Below are 21,744 nucleotides of genomic sequence, written 5' to 3'. Positions count from 1 at the left end.
TTTTTTTTCTTGCTTCAATACACCCTTTCTCTGATTTCTGGGTCCAAGTACCCCCCAAGGGCAAAATCTCTCACTGTAGTGGAAAAGTTAGCAATGTTAATACAATAGGGACATAACCTGAAGCCGCACACAGTTCAACTTCAAATTTGAGAACAATAAATCTCATCTATAGTTATCTGCAGGCTTTTGTTGCAAAATGCCATCTCAATAAATTAGAATAATTATGCTAATTAATCGAGTTTCACCTGTAATTGTGCACACAATGCACTGGTAGATTGCAGTATCCTTGATCTATCCTACAACATTTGATTGAGTCATGTTTCACTATTTAATAAATCAGCAGTTCTTGAATGTGGAATCTGGGACCAGGTTAGGGTGGACCATGGCCGTGAATTTTACTCGACCCTCTACATGCAGGAGATGCTGTCTAACCACAGACATAGCTTGTAAAGGTAACCATATCTCCAAACTCAGTCAACAAAGGTGAAGTAATGGTCTCCTTAATGTATGAAATGTGCTTTGTTTATGCCTGAAATGAGATGCTTTGGAAATGTTACTCAGATGTTATGTACTGAACAACAAAACAACAAACTCTCGCAACGATTGATATTAAAATATAAAGCTATTTAACACTTTTCAAAACAGAATATATCACTTAACCTTAACCAGAAGCACCCTTGACTGGGGGTGCTTGTAAGTATCCCTACACATCAATGATCCTACTGTTTAGATTTCCAATCAGAAGTTTTACATCTGATATATTCATGTTTTCTTTCACCATGTTGATTTTGCAGACTAAATTGAGTGGAGATTTTTTTTAAATTGAGTGTTATTATATAGTGTATATTGTCCACCTTTTAAGTAAAAATAAATCTATGCTTTTCTTGTCTGCAGAATCATACGGTGGAGAGAATATGGGTAGAGATCAACAACTGGGTAAATTACTCATTGAAGGAGGCCCTCATGCAGCTACAGGATCACGAAGTTCTCAACATGGATGACAACATCACCAGATATTGTACATCTAACCTTACTGCCGAGCTGTACAAGATTGGCCTAACAAGAGCTGTACTTGCATGGAATTCACACAGAATCTCCGGTGAGTTACATAAAAATAAAAAACATGTAACACAATACAGTCTAGTTTTAAAGTTGACAGTGCATTCAAACAATAGCTGACATTTTGTGACTTTCACTGAAAAAAGTGCAACTGCTGTCTCATTGGCTTAAATCACATTTTTATACTGGAGTAATCTAAAATTGTGGTTTCTTTTTTAAAAATTGTTTTTTTCAGTTTTGTTTAATGCAAATAGTACACCATTTGCAGCAAACTGAAAATAACATTTGGATTAAAGTAGTTATTTTACTTCAAACCAGAGGTTTCCGTGTCACATGACAAATTGTCACATCACTTGCCCGCTGGTGCATTTCATGAGCCGTCATTTGAAAGGTTGCTACCTCCCGCCATCTTACAACTACTGTAAACAAGGTAAGAATTTGAATTTGTGCTGCTTCTAAGTTCTACTTCTAAGTTTTATCAGGTTGGTCAGAAGGATGAACAAGAGCTGGAGAGGTGTACCATGGCAGTTTTTGTCATGACGGAAGTGGAGGATCCTCTCCATCCCCCATGTGCCATTGGGATTGTTATCGATGGTGGAAGCCCTCAGTGAGTTGCCATCACTCACACATGGTTGTGCCCTGTTATTTGGCCTCATCTATGCTCTAAACCTCAGCTATCCACGTGAGTTAAAGCACACTTTTGATGCACTGCAGAAAATATTCATGGAGATAGAACCAAAGACAATGACATACAGAGTGTTCAGTCTGACTTCCTCAACATATAAGATTGATGAAATGAGTACTGTGATTTGTTTCACATGTGGTTAAGGTTACAAAAAGTTGCTACAGAAGGAAAAGAAAAGAATTAAAAATCAGTAATTGGAGGCTTTTATTTTATTTTGCTATATTTATTTTTATTTTATATGTTATGCATGTTTTAAGATATCACAATAAAGTTATTTTGAAGATATTTTCTGTCTTAATTTATTGCAAGTTAACCAAAGTAAAACTAAACAAAAACATTATCTAATGGAATGTAATGACCTGCATGACTAAAGAAAACATATTGATTAATGTGGAAGTAAAAGTACTGAATCAAAGATTTGCAAGATTTGAAACTTGAGAGAACTTAATGAAATTGCATGTAACAAAATTACATCAATTTTATTAGTTTTATCTGAAGTAAAAGTATACTTTGATGTAGTAATAAATATTAAATTTAACCAAAGTAAAAATATTGAGTCAGAGCAAAGTAAAAAATGCTGTGTGGTCATTAGAATAACTAATATTTTCACTTTGAGTGAATGTAAATTTTTGCTTTGGTAGAATTAATATTTTTGCTTGATATTAAATCAAATTTTATGGTGTCAACCAAGTCATAAATTTAACTTGAGAGAAACTAATACATTTAGGTGTAACAAATTACATCAATTTCTTTTAAGTTAATCCAAAGTATCAGTTTTTTCAGTGTTGCTTGTGACAGGCAAAGGAACACCCAATCATTTGGCAGCAGGAGGATGTCCAAAAAAACTAGGAGATGAGTTGTTGCCACATGTCTCTCAACCAGCAAACATGTACCAGCAGGATGTTGGCCCTTCACTTAATAGAGTCTCCTGTTTTGGAACGTTTTGCTGAGGAGTACTCTGATATTTCAGTTTTATTAAACAACATGGTAGACTATAACTTTGCACCTTTTCAGGATGCATTGCTGCATCTGATAACCATTATGCAGCAATATGCATGAAAATGTCAAAGACAAGTTGCTTCTGGATATACTGTATATTTTGTTACTTTTCTTTAATTGCAACTAAAATCGAACACTTGCTACCATAGCAGTGTTGAACATTAGACTATGTTCCCCACCCAGTGAACATATTTATAAAGGACTGGATGACCTCCAATTTTTTATTAATAAACTCAAACAAAACTGAGCTCATTGTTTTTGGCCCCGAACATCTCAGAACTAGAATAGCTGATAATATTCTCTCTCCAGATGGCATTACTTTGGCCTCCAGTATGACTGCGAGGAACCTCGCGTTACCTTCGATGAGGACGTGTTATTTATCCATCATATTAAACAGATGTCTAAGACCGCCTTTTTCACCTCTGTAATATTGCTAAGATTAGGAGTGTCCTCTCTCAGAGTGATGCTGAAAAACTTGTCCATGCTTTTACTTTTAGACTGGACTACAGCAACTCATTATTATCAGGATGTCCAAATTACTCTATTAATAGCCTGCAGCTGATCCAGAATGCATCAGCTAGAGTTTTGACAGGAAGCAGCAAAAGGGATCATATCTCCCCCATCTTATCTTCTCTTCACTGGCTTCCGGTAAAATTCAGAATAGACTTTAAAATTCTCCTACTTACATATAAGACCCTAAATGAACTAGCCCCACCATACCTGCAGGATCTAATAGTATATATTCCCAACAGAACAGTCAGAGGGTTTACTTGCAGTTCCCAGAATTCGTAAAAGTGGAATGGGAGAATGAGCCTTTAGCTATCAGGCGCCCCTGCTGTGGAACCAGTTGCCAATCTGGGTTCGACAGGCAGACACCACCTCCACTTTTAAGACTAGACTTAAAACCTTTCTGTTTAGTAAAGCGTATAGTTAGCCTCAAACAAAGTGTGTAGGGCTGGTAGGCATAGTTACAGTCACTTCTTGACAGACAGCCACAGGTAGAATAGGTCTGACTGTTACTCTTTAATCTTTATCATAGCTACGCTATTATAGGCCTATGCTGCCCATGTCGTTCTTCTATGTAGTGCTATCACTAACTTATCTACTAACATATCAGTTAAAAAACAAATACATACAATACATCAGGGGTGCTCAATACGTCGATCGCGATCTACCAGTCGATCGCGAAGGCATTGTGGGTAGATCGCATGACATTTAAAAAAATTAGACGTCAGCCTATCATCCATCCCGTCACTTGATTGATAGACGTCAGCCTATCATTCATCCCGTCACTTGATTGATATACAGGGCAGCCAGTCAGATGACTTTTTCTGACACTTGGGTCACTGCGCATGCGCAAACACGCAAACGGCGTCAAGTGCAGCAAAGCTAACATGCTAGCTAGCGAGTTACCGCGAGTATTTAGCCCTCGTTTTTTCCTCTTATACTTAAAAGGGTATAAAAATGAGTGGGGAATCTGGACCAAGTAAATAAAATAAAAACGTATCACTTTCATACGGAGTGGGAGGAGGAGTTTTGACGACATTTTCGAAGTGCGTTTGCCTCATCTGTCAGTCTACGATCGCAATACCAAAGAAGGGAAATGTGAAGCGGCATTTTCGGACTGTACATAGAAAAGTACGACACCGACTTCCCGCCGAAAAGCGAGATGAGAAAGAGAAAGGTGAAGGAACTAAAATGCCAGTTGTCCGGACAGCAGTCATTTCTCTCACAACATACTTCAAAAGCGAAAGCCGCCACTGAAGCGTTGTTCGGGGTGAACCTGAACTCTTCTCAAGTGGAAGATGAGTTTTTGACACTGCAAGCTGACATTGAGCTGAAGTCCAGAGCTCATGGACAGTTCTGGAACTTACTCACAGAGGTGAAGTACCCCAACATGAGGAAATGTGCTACCTCCCTGACTGCATTATTCGGCTCCACTTATTTATGTGAGTCAGCCTTTTCCCACATGAAGATTATTAAGTCCTAGTACCGTTCCACCATGACTGATGAACATTAGGAAGTGTGCTTGAGGCCGGCTGTCAGCAGCTACTGTCCGGACTATGCATCCCTGGATGATTGCATTCAGTGCAAGTCATCAGAGTAAACTCAGGTAATGACAAAAAATGTACATAGTTAATTGTGTTCTGTTGTGCAATATTGGCCCATGCGGTTATGCAAGGTACATCAACATACATTATACATATAAAGAATTCTTAATATACTTATAAATAAATATATGTTTTGCATTTTTGTAGTAGGTAGATCATTTTGACTTGGTCATTTTATAAGTAGCTCACATGCTGAAAAAGTGTGAGCACCCCTGCAATACATAGTCTTTCTTTCCAATTATAACAACCTGTCATGTTTGTCCTTTGCAATGTATGATGTTTATTGCATGTATGTTTCTCTCTCTCTCTCTCTCTCTTTCATCCTCTCTGTCCTGTCTACCTTTTCTCTCCCACCTTCACCCAGCTGGCTATCAGTAGGATAGTTCTCCCTTGTGAGCTGGGTCCTGCTCAAGGTTTCTTCCTGTTAAAAGGGAGTTTTTCCTTGCCATTGTCTGCTTGCTTGGGGGTTCAGACTCTGGGTTTCTGTAAAACACTTAGAAACAGCAATTTTGTATGAGGTGCTATATAAATAAAAATGGAAATTTTAATTTTAATTTTAATTTAATATTTTTCCAAAGTGCAAGATGAAATAAAAAAAAGATCTGTATCCTCTGCAGCTGTTGAACAAATGCAAAATTCCAACTGACTTTGAACAAGTAAATTAGCCAGATGTACAGTAACAGAGGTAATCAGGTTTAAATCACGTGATACAATCATACTCAAAGGGTTTATCCATCTAAATGACACCACCCAGTATGGAGAGAACATTGTCAAGACTGGTCAGACTGTGCGCATTGACAGAGAACTCATCCGGCCTGCATTTGAGGCACTGGTCAGATGTCAGCATCCACTGGTCAGCGCAGTTTTTGCAGCTAACAAAGCTTTTACAGCATACGGCAATCACAGATTCTTTCATTAGCCCTTTTTGATGAAGAAAATGAAAAGGACAATACACATGCAAGATGTGCAAGATAGAGTTCAATATATTGCCTTCTCTTTACTTTCTCTACATTTTACATATGTTTAAAAGCTTGGCAAACAACAGTTTCAATTCAAAAGTGAATTAATGCTTGATTCACTTAGCCATTCACTTTAATATAGATCAAACAACAAATTATGTTACAGTCCTTTGCACACAATACAGCCAAAGGCCTCCTTCATGTGTGTTATCAACTGTGTGTTGAAGTGTGTTTAGTCAACTGGTTTCTTTCATCTGGTTTCATTTATAAGTGTAACTGTGTATCATCTTCATAAGAATGTAAATGTATGAATATTTCCTAATTACCAGCAGGAAGCATATTTAGGTGAATAGTGTTGGTCTGAGTACAGAGCCTTATGGAACTCTGCCTTTGGTGTCAAATGCAGCACTAAGGTCTAACAATTCAGACAGAAGTCCATCATCTGATGCAATTTGAAGATCATTTGTAACTTTGACCAGTGCTGTCTCTGTGCCATGATGATCTCTGAGAGAAGGCTGGAAATCCTCAAATAAAGGGCTATTATGGAGAATGTCATGTAGCTGACTGACAATTGCTTTCTCAAGGACCTTAGAGAGAAAGGGAGGATTAAATAAAAGTCTCCAGTTGACCTCAGGATCAAGAGACTTTTTAAGGAGAGCTTTGATTGATTTTATATAGTACAGTGGTATGAAAAAGTTTGGGCACCCCTGATCATTTTCAGGATTTTCCTTTATAAATCATTGGTTGTTCGGATCAGCAATTTCAGTTAAATATATCATATAGCAGACAAACACAGTGATATTTCAGAAGTGAAATGAAGTTTATAGGATTAACAGAAAGTGTGCAACAATTACTTAAACAACATTAGGCAGGTGCATAAATTTGGGCACCCTTGTTGTTTTATTGATTTGAGTACCTTTAGCACTAATTATTGGAACACAAAGTTTGTTTGGTAAGGTCATTGACCCTTGACCTACATACACAGGTGAATCCGATCATGAGAAAGGGTATTTCAGGTGGCCAGTAGCAAGTTGTTCTCCCTTTTGCATCTTCTCTGAGGAGTGGCAACATGGGAGCCTCAAAACAACTCTCAAATGACCTGAAAACAAAGATTGTCCAACATCATGGTTTAGGGGAAGGATACAAAAAGCTGGCTCAGAGATTTAAGCTGTCAGTTTCCACTGTGAGGAACATAGTGAGGAAATGGAAGACCACAGGCACAGTCCTAGTTAAGGCCCGGAGTGGCAGGCCAAGAAAAATCTCTGATAAGCAGAGGCGAGGAATGGTGAGAACGGTCAAACTCAACCCACAGACCAGCTCCAAAGACCTACAACATGATCTTGCTGCAGATGGTGTCACTGTGCATCGTTCAACTATTCAGCGCACTTTGCACAAGGAGATGCTGTATGGGAGAGTAATGCGGCGGAAGCCTTTTCTACGCACATGCCACAAACAGAGTCGCTTGAGGTATGCTAAAGCACATTTGGACAAGCCAGCTTCCTTTTGGAATAAGGTGCTGTGGACTGATGAATGTGAAATTGAGTTATTTGGACATAACAAGGGGCGGTATGCATGGCGGAAGAAGAACACAGCATTCCAAGACAAACACTTGCTACCCACAGTAAAATTTGGTGGTGGTTCCATCATGCTGTGGGGCTGTGTGGCCAGTGCAGGTACTGGCAATCTTGTAAAAGTTGAAGGTCGCATGGATTCCAGTCAGTATCAGCAGATTCTTGCCAACAATGTTCAAGAATCAGTGACAAAGTTGAAGTTGCGCCGGGGCTGGATACTTCAACAAGACAACGACCCCAAACACTGCTCACACTCTACAAAGGTATTCATGCAGAGGAACAACTACAACGTTCTGGAATGGCCATCTCAGTCCCCAGACCTGAACATTATTGAAAATCTGTGGTGTGATTTAAAGCGGGCTGTCCATGTTCGGAAACCATCAAACCTGACTGAACTGGAGATTTTTTGTAAAGAAGAATGGTCAAAAATACCTTCAACCAGACTCCAGACCCTCATTGGAAGCTATAGGAAGCGTTTAGAGGCTGTTATTTCTGCAAAAGGAGGATCTACGAAATATTGATGTCATTTTTCTGTTGTGGTGCCCAAATTTATGCACCTGCCTAATGTTGTTTAAGTAATTGTTGCACACTTTCTGTTAATCCTATAAACTTCATTTCACTTCTGAAATATCACTGTGTTTGTCTGCTATATGATATATTTAACTGAAATTGCTGATCCGAACAACCAATGATTTATAAAGGAAAATCCTGAAAATGATCAGGGGTGCCCAAACTTTTTCATACCACTGTATGTGGGCGATAATCAACGGTAAAACTTCTTTAAACAACTTAGTTGGAATTAAGAATAATAATAATATTAATAACTTTATTTATATAACACTTTTCAAAACTCACAGTTGCAAAGTGCTTCACAATAAAATTTGCAAACTGAAAAAGGACAAACAATGATTAATTATATAAAATACAGTAAAATTCAATAAAATAAAATAAAACAATATTAAGGTAAAATTAATAAATAAATAACAAATTGAGATTAATAGGATCAATAATTAAGAAAGCCAAGCGATAAAAGTGAGTTTTAAGAAGAGATTTAAAAGAGGACACAGAGTTTGCCTGTCTGAGATCCTCTGGCAAGGAGTTCCAGAGTTTGGGGGCGTGGACAGCGAAAGCGCGGCCACCCTTATTGACTTGCCGGGATTTGGGGGTCTTGTCAGAGGATCTCAGGCTGTGTTCAGGCTCATATGGAATTAAAAGATCCTGTATGTAAGGGGGAGCTAGACCATTAACAGCTTTAAAACCAACATAAAATCTTCAAATCAAATCTAAAACTCACAGGAAGCCAATGAAGGGCAGCTAGAAAAGCCTGGCGGCGGAATTCTGGGTCATCTGTAGTCTATGTTATGTTTACTGCTACCTGAGTAAAGGGCGTTAAGTCTGGACGAGATGAAGGCATGTATGACAGTTTCAAGCAGAGGTGGGGAGAGGAACGGTCAAACTTTTCTGAACTGTCTTGGTTGTGAGAAAAAGGATTGGACAACCTTGGTTACTTGTGTATCAAAGGAGAGTTTGGAGTCGAAGATGACACCAAGGTTGCAGACCTCAATGCAAACATTTTTTGAATTGGGTATGGGAATTGGGTAAGAGGCATGTTCATGGTTTGGATAAAGAGATCGTTCAGGTTAGCTAACAGAGATCAAGCAAGGGAAAGTGGTCTGGATAAGTATTAGGTCCTACATCGCTTTCTGAGACTACTATGTTTGAAGATAGATTTGTGCCAGCTAATGACTGTTTTCTCCAATGAGTAAAATTTTGTAATTAAAAAGATCATGAAGTTATTACTTCTGAGGGTTATACAAATACAAGGCTAAATGGCTCTGGGTCAGCCTGTCTACAGTACTGAAAAGCAACTAGCTGTTGTTCTTGTTTTCCTCAATTGATGATGAGTAACAGGCTGCTCTGGTATTTTGTAGGGCCTTTGTTTATGATTTAAGGCTGTCTTGCCAAAAATGACATTTTTCAAGTTTGGTGGAATGCTTTTCCTTTCATGCTTTGTGCAGTTTGCTTTGAGGATTAATGCAGTTAACTTGATTTTTCTACTTCAATGAGAACTTTTATTATGCTTGACCCAGACACAACATTTAACTATGAGTAGCTTGAAATCCACAAAACCAGCCTGAAAATCTGAAATGGTTACATGAAAATCTGTGGAGGGCATTCATATGTTTATTGGACACTGGTTGGAGACTTTATTGCCATTGTAAATGAAGAGGTTTCACATTACTAGGAATTTGTCTTGGTGATTGGTGCATACATAGAACGTAACAAGTAACATATGTTGTGCTCTAGTAGGAGCAATTTGGTTATTGGCAAAAGAGTCAATGATTATGGGGAATAATCATTAAAGCAAAAATCAGTGTATGCTTTATACACATAAATATCGGGGCACCACCCTGTCACCAGGGACCAATAGCCAAATTAATTAATAGGAAAACAGTCTCTTAAAATTATGAAGGATGGTTCCGAACACTGACTGTTAGGAATTCAGCTGTTATTACAAGTACATACACAATAACCACAGACGATGACAGTTTAAACTATAACAGGATTTATTAACCAGCAACAACCACCCATAGATGAATATCACTTTGTAATAAACACTATTATAATCTAAGTTTTATCAACACACATTAACTATTAACTAGGGATAACACAGGTACAGCAGCAAGAGTATATCTATACATAGGTGTGCATACATACAGGAGTGTGTGTGTGTGTGTGTGTGTGTGTGCGTGTGAGAGAGAGAGAGAGACAACAAACAAGGTGGAGGCTAACAAGCTAGCCAGGTAGCGGCTAACAAGCTAGCGGCTAAAAACAAACAAGATGGCGGCTGAAAAGATAGCAGCTAACAAGATAGCAGCTAACAACAACAAGCTAGTGGCTGACTACAATTAAGATGGCAGATGGCCACATGAGTGGAGAAACTACAACCAAAATGGCGAGTGGGGAAATTACAACCAAAATGGTGGAGGACTACATGACGGGGAATCAGCACACGAGATGAACAACCACATAAAGGATGATTCAGCAAACAAAACAGCTAGTCAACATGAAAGTGATGACTCAGCAAAACCCAAAATGACTGCAGAAAAATATGCCGGCCGTATTATTCGGAGCCAAGTTGATGATAACCCACTTGATATTGCTTATGTGGTCATAGAAGAGAACAATGGGCGAAAGCCTTTGGGCGCCACGTACCCCTTTGTTACGGTTCGTGATCGCGTGCTCGGACTTTTCGCCTCACCGTTCAGAAAGAAGAGTGGGAGGAAAGATAGAAATTAAAATACAAGAAACACAACCCAATAAAAGAATCCACTTCATTCTTTGGAGTCTCGCGTATCACCACTCAATAGCAGAGTCAGTAAACTGGAGCTTATCTGCTCAGCTATCCTTTAAATGGTGACGCGCAGTCTCGCTGAAACAGCGGAAATGACCGACTGGAAACAAAATCAATAAATGCAGCACTTATAAGTTACAGGAAATCATGTGTAAACAACCCTATTTTACACTGTCTCTGCCCAGACATAAGCCTCTTACTTTGCATTGCTCCGATCTTTCGGAGTTTGAAATAATAATCCGCTTAAATGTTCGCAGCGTCGTCCTCGGCGGGATGCTGGCGGTCCGTTATCTCAGATGATGCAGAGTATTGATCTCTTGGCGGCAGTCGAGAAAATCACCGGTGAAGAAGTTAACAAACTTTGTTTCGTCCTTAACAAAGTCGGCGCGCGGCTCGTTAACCTACGATCAGCTGATTGCCCAGCGATCCACGTCGGAAAAAGGAAAAAAAAGGAAAAGTTACAGCAAAATACAGCAGTCTGTTTCTTGGCCGGCGAGTTGCAGAACTGTGACCCGGGATCTAAGATGATGACAATCAAACGTCTGATTGTTGCTCCCTTTTGGCGGTTTGGACAACTGGAGAGCCTGGAGCAGCTCTCACTGTCACAGCACGGACGGGAAAAAGCAGGGTCTGATGGTCGCAGTGACCTTTTATTACCTGAGTGACGTCACCTCGGACCCCCGTGGAGATGGCTGGCACGCAGCCAATGTCCGTGCCGGTTCTGAGTTTGAACTCAGGAATTTATGGCTAGGTGCACGTCATGGGTGGGGTCTCTAACGGTTAGTCACTCTAATTCAGGCTTTATGGGTTACATGTAGGCCACTCTATTGTTCTCCAGAGCGCATGGCCAGAGATCCCAACACATATAATAGAAGAATAAAATAAAATAGAATAAGGTAAAACAAAATAAAATAAGATAAGTAAGATAAATATGTTTCTGGAGGTAGTCCAAAAGTGAGGTAGTGCAGGGTGGAGTATAGTGCAAGTGGGGTAAACAGTGCAAATGAACAGCAGGTGGATAATGACATGAGCAAAAATCAATTACTAAAGTGCAGGGCAGCATGTTAGTCAGTTGGTGTTCAACAGTCCAACAGCACAGGGGAAGAAACTGTTCGTGAGGTTTTGGTCCGAATGGACCGTAACCTCCTGCCTTTCAAAGAGTCCATGTCCAGGATGAGAAGGGTCAGCTGTGATCCAACCTGCACGCCTCAGAGTCCTGGAGGTGTACAGGTCTCTGAGAGATGGAAGGCTGCAGCCGGTCACCTTCTCAGCAGAGCGCACAGCACGCTGCAGTCTGTGCTTGTCCCTGGCGGTGGCCCCAGCGTACCACACGGTGATGGAGGAGGTGAGGATGGACTCAATGATGGCCGTGTAGAACTGAACCATCATTTTGGCTGGCACCTTGAGTTTCCTCAGCTGCCGCAGGAAGAACATTCTCTGCTGGGCCCTTTTGATGAGGGAGCTGATGGTCAGCTCCCACTTGAGGTCCTGGGTGATGGTGGTACCCAGGAAGCAGAAGGAGTCCACCATGGAAATGGGGGTGTCTGTCAGGGTGAGGGGGAGCGATAGAGCTGGCACTTTCCGAAAGTCAATGATCATCTCCACTGTCTTCTGGTTGTTGCCGCACCAGGACACCAGACGGTCCACCTCCCTCCTGTAGGCGGACTCATCCCCGTCCGAGATGAGACCGATGAGGGTGGTGTCGTCTGCGAACTTAATCAGCTTGACAGACTGGTGGCCGGAGGTTCAACAGTTGGTGTAGAGGGAGAAGAGCAGAGGGGAAAGTACACAGCCCTGGGGGGTACTGGTGCTGATGGTGCGGGTGTCCGAGACATTCTTCCCCAGCCTCACATGCTATTTCCTGTCTGTCAGGAAGTCAGTGATCCACGGGCAGATTGGGTCAGGCACGTTCAAGGGACAGCTTGTCCTGGAGGAGAGCTGGGCGGATCGTATTGAAGGCAGAGCTGAAGTCCACAGATAGACCAAGAGCAGTGTGGGGCAGTGCACAATATGCTCCGCTTATTGTGGTGTAACAGTGATCCAGTGTGTTCTCCTCTCTGGTCGGGCATTTGATCAGCTGATTGTATTTGGGTAACTCTTGGTTCAGATTTCCTTTATTAAAGTCACCAAGGACAATAACTAAGGAGTCTGGATATGTTTGCTCCACACACAGTACCTGATCCGCGAGTACACGCTGAGCTTTGTGCACGTCCGCACTCAGTGGGATGTAAACAGCGGCCAGAATGAATGAGGCAAACTCAAGACAGAGAATAAAAGGGCTTACAGTGTATGAATAAGTACTCCAGAGCAAGAGAACAGTGCTGGGAGATCACAGTCACATCGGTACACCAGCCGCTGTTGATGTAAAAACTAACACCTCCACCGTTAGTTTTGCCGGAAAGTTCCTTGTGATGATCCGCTCGGAGAAGTTGGAATCCCTCCAGCTGCAGCGCGCAGTCCAGTATCTGTCTCCATGAAGCACAAAACACAAGTTGAAGAAAAGTCCCTGTTATTTCTCACCAGGAGTGCCAGCTCATCCATTTTGTTGCAGAGTGAGCATGCGTTAGAGAGAAAGATCCCAGGTAACGGTGCGCACGTTCCACATCTGCGGAGGCGCACGAGTGCACCCGCTCGCTTTCCTCTCCATCGGCGCCTCACTTTTTTGACTAAAATGCGGAGTAAATCCACAGTAGATGCTAAAAACAACTGGAGATAAGTCAACGGGTGTGGAGTATCTGATGTTCATGAGCTCTTCTCTGGTGTAAGAGCATGCGGACACACAATATTTACACAAAAACAGAGCGCACCAAAACACCAGGGCGTCCGTCCTTGGCGCCATCTTGGATGCGAAGAAGATGTGACGTTATGCTTGGCCCGTCTGTATTCAAGGGGTGGGATTTAGCAAACTTGCCATTCAAGTTGTTAACCTGTCATCGTGAGCAATATTGAGCTTTCTATCCAATGCCCCTGCGCAATATTTCTATGCTACTGTACTATTTTTATTTATTTTATTTTTTTTACCAATTAAAAGATTAGATTTGCCACACACAACATAATTATATAAAAATATATATGTTTTCACAGATTTAACTATCCAACCACAAGTTGACAAGACAGGTTCATCATTAAAGTATTAGCATTAATAAACTAATATCTTAACAGTAAATCAAATAAAATAACATTATTAAAGTGGCCATCCTGCATGATGTGTACTTGTACTTTAGATAGCCTCCCTTAAGAACTGATAATACCTTTACTAAAGTCAAATTTATTACGCAGAATTTTTACTTGCTCATGAAGGGTCTGAACACTTCTTCCACCACTGCTCAAAAGTCAAAATGTAATGACCGATCCTCAGCTTTTTAAAACTCACACGTCTTTGCCAAAGAAATGTGAACTTTTGGTATCACACAGCATAACTTTTTCTTGCCCTGAAGGTTTTGAATACTTCAAGAATCCAACACTGCCCAAAAGTCAAATGTAATGACAACATACGTTGAGTGGTCACAATTGAACTGAGCTGAAAACTTCTTGCCTGGTTTCCTCAATGTATAGAGATTCAAGGACTGAGGCAGCATACTCCAAGTTTTTCTTCAGGTCCATCACAGATGCCTGCCCCATCTCCAGCTGCTTTACAAGACATCGCAACCTGCAACACAACCACCATACCAGCATCAACATCATCATTTTCTTTAAACAGTGTCACATGCTTGATTTGGGGTGTAGAATTAAAGGTCAGGAAGAAAGGAAAACAATTAACTTGTGTTGAGTACAGCAACTTTCTGTTACATTGACATCATTTTTTCTACCTTTGATCTTTCAACCATAACTTATCTTGAGTGCCTAATCTTAGAATCCACTATATGTGTGTATGTATGTATGTATGTAATGTTATACAACACTACACTGTAGCAGTACTGTTTTAGTACAGTACAGTCACAATAGACATACTGTGAAGGTAACATGGACTATGTTTGGTCAGCTTCAGGTTTTCTGTATTCCCCCTCCATGTTTCTGAAGCCAAGAGTTAAATTAATACCAGGCAATTTGAAGAAAGAATCAATGATCCGAACTTTTTCATTAAATGCACATAAAACAATACAGCGCCTCTTTAACTGCCACCTTAGATGGTACATAATGTAATTGTATGTTTATCTTTCTTTAGGAGTTTCTGTATATGTGTGTTGTTTTTGTGTACATGTGTGACCTGATAGCAGCCTTCTCCATGGCATCAGGTTCATCAGGGATTGGTAGCTCATCAGCCAGGATTTCCTCTGTGCTACGTGGGTCAGTCAGAATTCCTTTGTGGTCAGTGTTGTCAGCACAGGCTGTAACTGTGGTGCATAGTGCATTCTGGGACCGTGAGCCTGAACAATTTTCATATGAACAAAAGAATTGTTCTTGCTTTTACTTCAACCACACCACCACATCTACCTCTATTATATACCTCATGATAACAACTTATTTCTAATTTCTAAAACTGAACTTGGTTAAAATGCTCAACTTTGGTGAACTCACGTGCAAAGCGGGTCAGTGGATGGCAGTGGCTCTCCCCTGCCTCATTGGCAACTGTGAAGAGAAGGATAATAATTTCTTTTGCTTTACATTTTCATTGGTAGTATTTGTAAGATTTTTATCAGCATCAAACAGTCATGGTTCAAGCCCACATATTTTTCTTCTTAAGACTATGGTGGAGTGCACATACTGTGTTTTGCTGACATCTCTTATACACTTTTGTCAGACCTTTATTATTCTTACTAGTAAATTCAGTTTGGTGACCACATGTAATTCTTCTGCCCAACTTCAACCATACAGAGACTTTTCTTGTTGGTAACCAAAAAAATCAGTAATGATTCATTTAGTGAATTTGTTATCCTTGATGGTCTGTGATATCTCAGGATATCAAATCTCTATCCACCACTGAACCAATGAAGAAATTAAATTATGTAGCATGTGCATACAATACAGTAACTAAGTAAGTAAATGTGTTTCATGTCAGAGTAATTTTGTAAGAATCTGTGATTCAAAGGGAAGCCTGACCCTGTGATTTTTTAAAGAAAGACACCCAGAAAGAGTTAAGGATTAATGAGTGTGCTTGGGGAGATGAGGAGTATGGCTGGAATCAGGCAGAGGAGGAGATAAAGTGCAGCCAGATGAGGCCAGTTCATTAGTGATAATGACTCCCTGAGCTCAGCACCCTTAACAACTGACAACACACACAAGCACATTTATTTGCTCCAGTCAAAAATGATGTCACAGTCATTTTCCAGCTCTTCTAGTTCCCATAGAGATAGCAGTCAGTAAACATAGATATGCACACACAGTAAAATTACATGTCCGTCATTGTTGTGTAGGGCAAATGGAGAGAGTAAGAGAATATCCAAGGAAGACACCTGTTAGTAACATTTGGTACTTGCATATATTATATGGATAATGATGTGATCACAGGTCTTTGCATTTACACATGTTATTAATAGGCATAATATATTAATTAATCTTAAGTGTTCTTGAATTTTTCTGTAGTCAGACTGCATCAGACCAACACAAGATGATGCTGCTCTGTCAATAACAGAGAGCAGGGCTCTAGCTGTATATGATTTGTTTGTGATATTCCTGGTTCTGTCACTTTTTAACATGTTGGCTAACTAACAGTTCCACCACAAAGTTCTACAGGTTTGTGGACTAGTGTGATAACCATCATCGATGAAGAATATCAGTGTCCTTAACTCTCCTGTTATCTTGACCCGTGTTAAAGTTTGAAGATCAAGAAAAAATAGTTACAAGTATTTTTCAATTTGACCCAGTAGTCAAACTGGGGGTAAAAGGGTGTCAGAAAAGTAAAACTGAAAGTGGTGAAACATTAAAAAAACACTGAACATTTTTTATTCATTCACATATTTTTTTTATGAAAAACAACTGAATTATCTTAATCGAATCAGTAGCTGTGACAGGTAAGGAACACCATTGCTCTAAATATTGATAGAATAATTAGTAATGGAGTTAGTAATTAAATATTAACAATGCTTATTAGGGTTTTTTTTTCAGACTTTTGGGTAATAAAATATGCACTGGGTCAAATTGACCTGGAAACATCATTGCTGTTCCTGACAAATGAACACAACTGGAGGGTTAAATGTTGGATCCCATGTAAAACTGAGATCATTGCCTTGATGCTATATACAGTCATGAAATGAAACAGTTAATCTTCTGTAAATCTTAAGATAGCGGTCTTAGCTGGGACTCTCGATGCATGTACATGGAGCAATTTCTATGCTTTTTAAAGCAAGTTAATATATATAATACATAACATACATAATACATTTTCGTGAGCATTTGTTATGAATAGTATTTTTGTTTCACATCACCTAAACCACATTTTTCTGATACAAATTGCTAAGTAAAGAACACCAGCTGTTTCAGTATCAATGCAAAACCTCTCACCCACTCATGTGCATGTATGTACTATAACAAAGAGTCTCCTACCGATAGTGAAGCTGAAGCCATCAATGCTGAAAGTGGCACTCCGACATTTTTTAAATCCCTGTTTTTTAATTGTAGTTTCTGTCATTGTGGCTTTTGATGTGCACTCTTCAGCTCTACGTCAGTCAGTGGATAAATGGGGAGAGCAGAGCACTGTTTCCCAGGAGAGGAATGAACCAAGGAGTGGCTGTAACCCTGGCAGTGTTTTTAGTCCCGAAAGCTGGAAGTTCTGCAGGGCTTCTAGCAATTGTGTTCAGAAGGAATGCTGGCGTCCTTCTCCTCCTGTTCCCTCCTCTTCATCCCTTAAAGCCACTGTGATTCAGCAGGAACAATCAAAAGAGCAGCTCCCTCCCTCTGTCTCTTTTCTGCTTCTTCCTCTCCATTATTCATACCTGTAATGTACCATACTCCACAGTGATCTGTTACATGGCCATGCTTACTTTTTTGCAAAAGTCAATTGATTAGTCTCCTCCTCCAGAGCTTCCTTGTTCATCCCCCTCTCAACCTCCTTCCCTTCATCTGTGTGTGTGTGTGTGTGTGTTACACACACACACACACACACACATACAGTAAAGCAGAAGGTCCCAACGCTCACAGAAAAAATCCTAAATTCACAAAACGATCAAAATAAAGTTATTTATTTTCATAATACATAAAAAGTATTCATAAATAATTCTTACAGCAAATCCAAGATTATAAAGATAAACTAAGGATTGTGCAACGAAAAATTGGTGAGGCCTATGTTTACTTGCAGGAAGGGGAAGTGAGGTCAAAAGACTGTCATCCCACTGACCACACCCTCCAAGCAACGGCTTTTCCTTTATCCCCTTTGTACAGCCTAAATTCACACTCAAAGAAAAAACTATTTTAATTTTCGATAAATCATCTTTGGCTCCTACACATCCGGCCCCTAAATGTTTAGGGTTAACATAAAACATTTACTTAACACATAATAATAATGGACCCAAAAAATAATAAAGTTATATAATTACATAATCAGTCTTCTTCTAGGAAGAGGCAGATTTTCGTAATTGGTCGCTCCATGATGACAGTCTTTCTTTACAGCTTAACTAAGCGCAAAATTCTTGCCAAACGCCATGAAGATCTTGAAGAGGTGGGGTCAACAATCACCACTGTGTCTCCAACTTTGAAACTTTTTCTCACCCTGGAACACATCTGTCACTCCTGCATAAGTACCAAGTACTTCTGTGTCCATCTTCTCCAAAACAAGTCAGCCAGGTACTGCACCTGTTTCCACCAGTGTCTGGTGTATGAGTCAGCTCTAGAAAACTCATCAGGAGGTAGAACAGGTTGTCAGTTGAGCAGTAGAATATGGTTTGGGATTAAGGACTGTTCAATATTGCCTCAGCCTCACATAAAAGTGTTTGAAGGCCTTCATCGTCTACAGTTTGTTGATGTAGAAGAGAGTTCAGGATTCATTTCACTGATCTGATTAATCTCTCCCACACTCCACCATGGTGAGAAACCCCTGGTGGGTTGAAGCTCCAGCTTATTCCTTTCTCAAGTGTGACACTTTGGATCTTATTGCTCTTAAAGCTAGACAAAGTCCGCTTCAGTTCTTTTTCAGCACCAACAAGGTTTGTTCCATTGTCAGATCAAATATGCTTTACCCGCACTCATCTGCATATGAATCTCCTGATAGCATGGATACAGGAATCTGTATCAAGGGAGAAGGCCATCTCCAGGTGAACGGCTCTGCAAGACAGACAAACCACACCATACCTTTTCACGAAATTTCTCCCTCTTTTAGTTTCTATTGGGCCAAAATAGTCCATGGCAATATTTGTAAATGGTTACAATTACTGAGGCAAATTAGCCATTTTCTGTTCTCCTGTCCTGCCTTTGTAGTGTTTACAGGTCACACATTTTGAAATGACTCCTTGTGCAGCACTGTTATCACTGATGAGCCAGTATTTCTTTCGTAACTGAGCAAGTATATAATTCCTGCCAAGGGGCAACCCTTGCCTTTCCTGCCATGAAACATGTGTGACACACTGGACTGGTGTAAGAATGTGGACACGATGTACAGAAAGAGCCAGAGCCGCCTCTATTTTCTGAGGTGAGTGAGGTCTTTCACCATCGACAGGACGATGCTGAGGATGTTCAATGAGTCGATGGTGTCCAGTGCCATCACATATGTTGTTGCCTGCTGGGGCAGCTGCCTGAAGGTGAGGGACACTAATAAACTCAATAGAATCATCAAGAAGGCCAGCCATGTTGTGGGAGAGGATGTTGTCCAAAATAAGGACCATACTGGACTTTCCCTCCCACCCTCTCCACAATGTGCTGATCAGCTACAGGAGCTCGTTCAGTAACAGACTCTTACTCCCACGGTGCACCACAGAGCGACACAGGACATCATTCCTGCATGTCGCCATCAAACTATTAAACTCTGCTCTGTAACGGACATACATACTTTTGTAATGTACATGTATAAATGTACAAACATATGTAAATACTGATATTTTCATATTTTGTACTTTCTCTTCTTGGTCTGGAAAATTTGCAAGTGCAATGTCTGTATGAAAAAAAAATTCCTCTTAGGGATAAATAAAGGAATTCTGATTCTGAAAGAGACTTGGACTTCATTATGAGTATTAATCATCGTGAGGTAGCTTACAGGAACTGCGGCTTTCTGAAACCATCAGGTTTGATACAGCGTGACACACTGAAATCATTCAGTTTGCGAAGGTCCTGAGTCCAGCTAACCCACTGCATGGACTGAACTGTGGGGATCAGCTCATCCCACTGGAGAATGGGTGCCCTAGTCTTTTGAGTACTTGCCCTAATAAACTCAAAATAAAGGAAAGTTTTGGCAACACTGGCCAGCTTAAGGATTTACCTGCCTCAGATCAGGCAGGTGTGCCAAACATGGACTCATGGGAGAGTCTGTATTTTGCGATACAAAGGATGTTGACTAAAAAGGCCTTTCTATGAGGAGCTTGCCTATGTGAGAATCATGGAGAAGGAGGTCCAGAGGAAAAGGAACATTTTATTTATTTCATGAACAAGGTGTTTGAGAACAAGCATGTTGAAGTAACCCACCCATATCACCGGATGAAATGTATTGGTACTTATCTCACCTTAAAAACCTTATCAAATAAGAGTGGTATTTGACACAAGACCTCAATACCATGGTGTGTCCATAAATGATGTCCTCCTTTCTGGCCCAACTTTGAACAATAGCTTGTTTGGAGCGTTGCTACCATTTAGGAAGGAGGCGGTGGCTGTGACAACCAACATCCAGCAGATCTTCCATTGCTTCCTAGTACAGCCCATCACCATCAGTGGTGCCGTACTGGCTCATACTATGGAGCAGATTCAAGGCAGTTTGTTGAGAGGAATGTTTACGTGAATGACGGTATGGTGTTCCTATCCACAGAGAAGAGAGCCATCACTCTTGCTTGCTCAAGGGGGGGTGTTGGGTTGTCTGTATTACAATTTAATTAAATTATCACTTTTTGTCAAGCTGGCAATCACTAACTCGAGGTAGCAAATGCAGTAGTTGGTACATCATGACTTAGACTTAGAAAGAGGCAAGAACAACCATCAAGATACTTTCAAGGAGGTAATACAATGCTTCAGGGGAGGAACATGCATTCCTAAATGCAACCCACTGCATGGCCTGTGCCCCTCCTTGATAGTTCTGGCCTCTTCAGGATTGGAGGGTGTCCAGCTCACGTGAAAACATACAGAGATGAAATCAGTCCTGTAATCCTTCCTCCACAAAGCCACATCACCATACTACGCACCTGGCATCATCATGAGCAGGTCTAGCATCAAGGGTGTCTTATCACAGAAGATGCCATGAGAGCAGCTAGTCTGTGAATTGTTGGAAAGCGATGTGTCACCAGCATCCTTCATTGCTGTCTTGTGTGGTGGAAAAATGAAGAAATGAAGAAACAGTGAAAAGGAAGAAATTGTGTCAATCACCGGTGCAGCTAAGGCGGTGGAAAGTCACCTTCGGGTTTGTTGGTACCTTGGCACGCTACTCTCCACTTGCTTCTACTGATGGACAGAAGTTGTCATTGGGATCCAGGATGCAATTGCAGCACCTGGTGTGGATCCAAGGGACTTTACCAGCGACCTTTACAGCAGTCTGAGTGATGAGGAGGACCTGGAAGAAGCCTTGAAACCGTCACTGTCTCCAGTCCTTTCTGTTGAAATCTTTGATAACCACCCAGTCACCAGGCTTGTGACACCAGTGGTGTTGTGGTGCGTCGGCTGGCATGGGCAGTACTGCTTTCACCCGCAAGTGAAGAGAGCAAAGGGAAGCTGAGAGACTTAGACGTTAGTTTAACATGTCATCATCATACAGCTTAGAGTCTAAAGAAAGAGTCCCTTATCTCATCCCTGTATTTGGAGGCCTCAAATGGACTCAAACCATGTTTGTTCCTGATTTGTTTGTGCATGTTGAAAGCACAAGAGGAGGTGCTTTTATTCACGTCAAACCAGTTTCCTTACAGCATTTGCTGAGTGATATTTAAGGTCATAACCAAGAAAT

The 21,744-nt window shown here is 40.7% G+C and overlaps 1 protein-coding gene across 1 annotated transcript; it reads right to left on the bottom strand.

The window, feature by feature from the left end:
- Window positions 1-14,031: 14,031 nt before the first annotated feature.
- On the bottom strand, window positions 14,032-17,733 carry LOC124049211 (calcium/calmodulin-dependent 3',5'-cyclic nucleotide phosphodiesterase 1C-like). The gene is made up of 4 exons (XM_046370548.1): window positions 17,223-17,733; window positions 15,258-15,308; window positions 14,947-15,106; window positions 14,032-14,388 (listed from the first exon to the last, which is right to left on the bottom strand). The coding sequence occupies exons 1-4, from the start codon at window positions 17,305-17,307 to the stop codon at window positions 14,244-14,246; spliced, it is 441 nt and encodes a 146-aa protein (XP_046226504.1). The 5' UTR covers window positions 17,308-17,733; the 3' UTR covers window positions 14,032-14,243.
- Between the last annotated feature and the right edge of the window lie 4,011 nt (window positions 17,734-21,744).

Source organism: Scatophagus argus, chromosome 18 (assembly GCF_020382885.2).
Source record: "Scatophagus argus isolate fScaArg1 chromosome 18, fScaArg1.pri, whole genome shotgun sequence".
Lineage (NCBI taxonomy): Eukaryota > Metazoa > Chordata > Actinopteri > Scatophagidae > Scatophagus > Scatophagus argus.
Note: the sequence above shows the minus strand (reverse complement) of the source record. Positions and strands in the feature narration are given on the sequence as shown.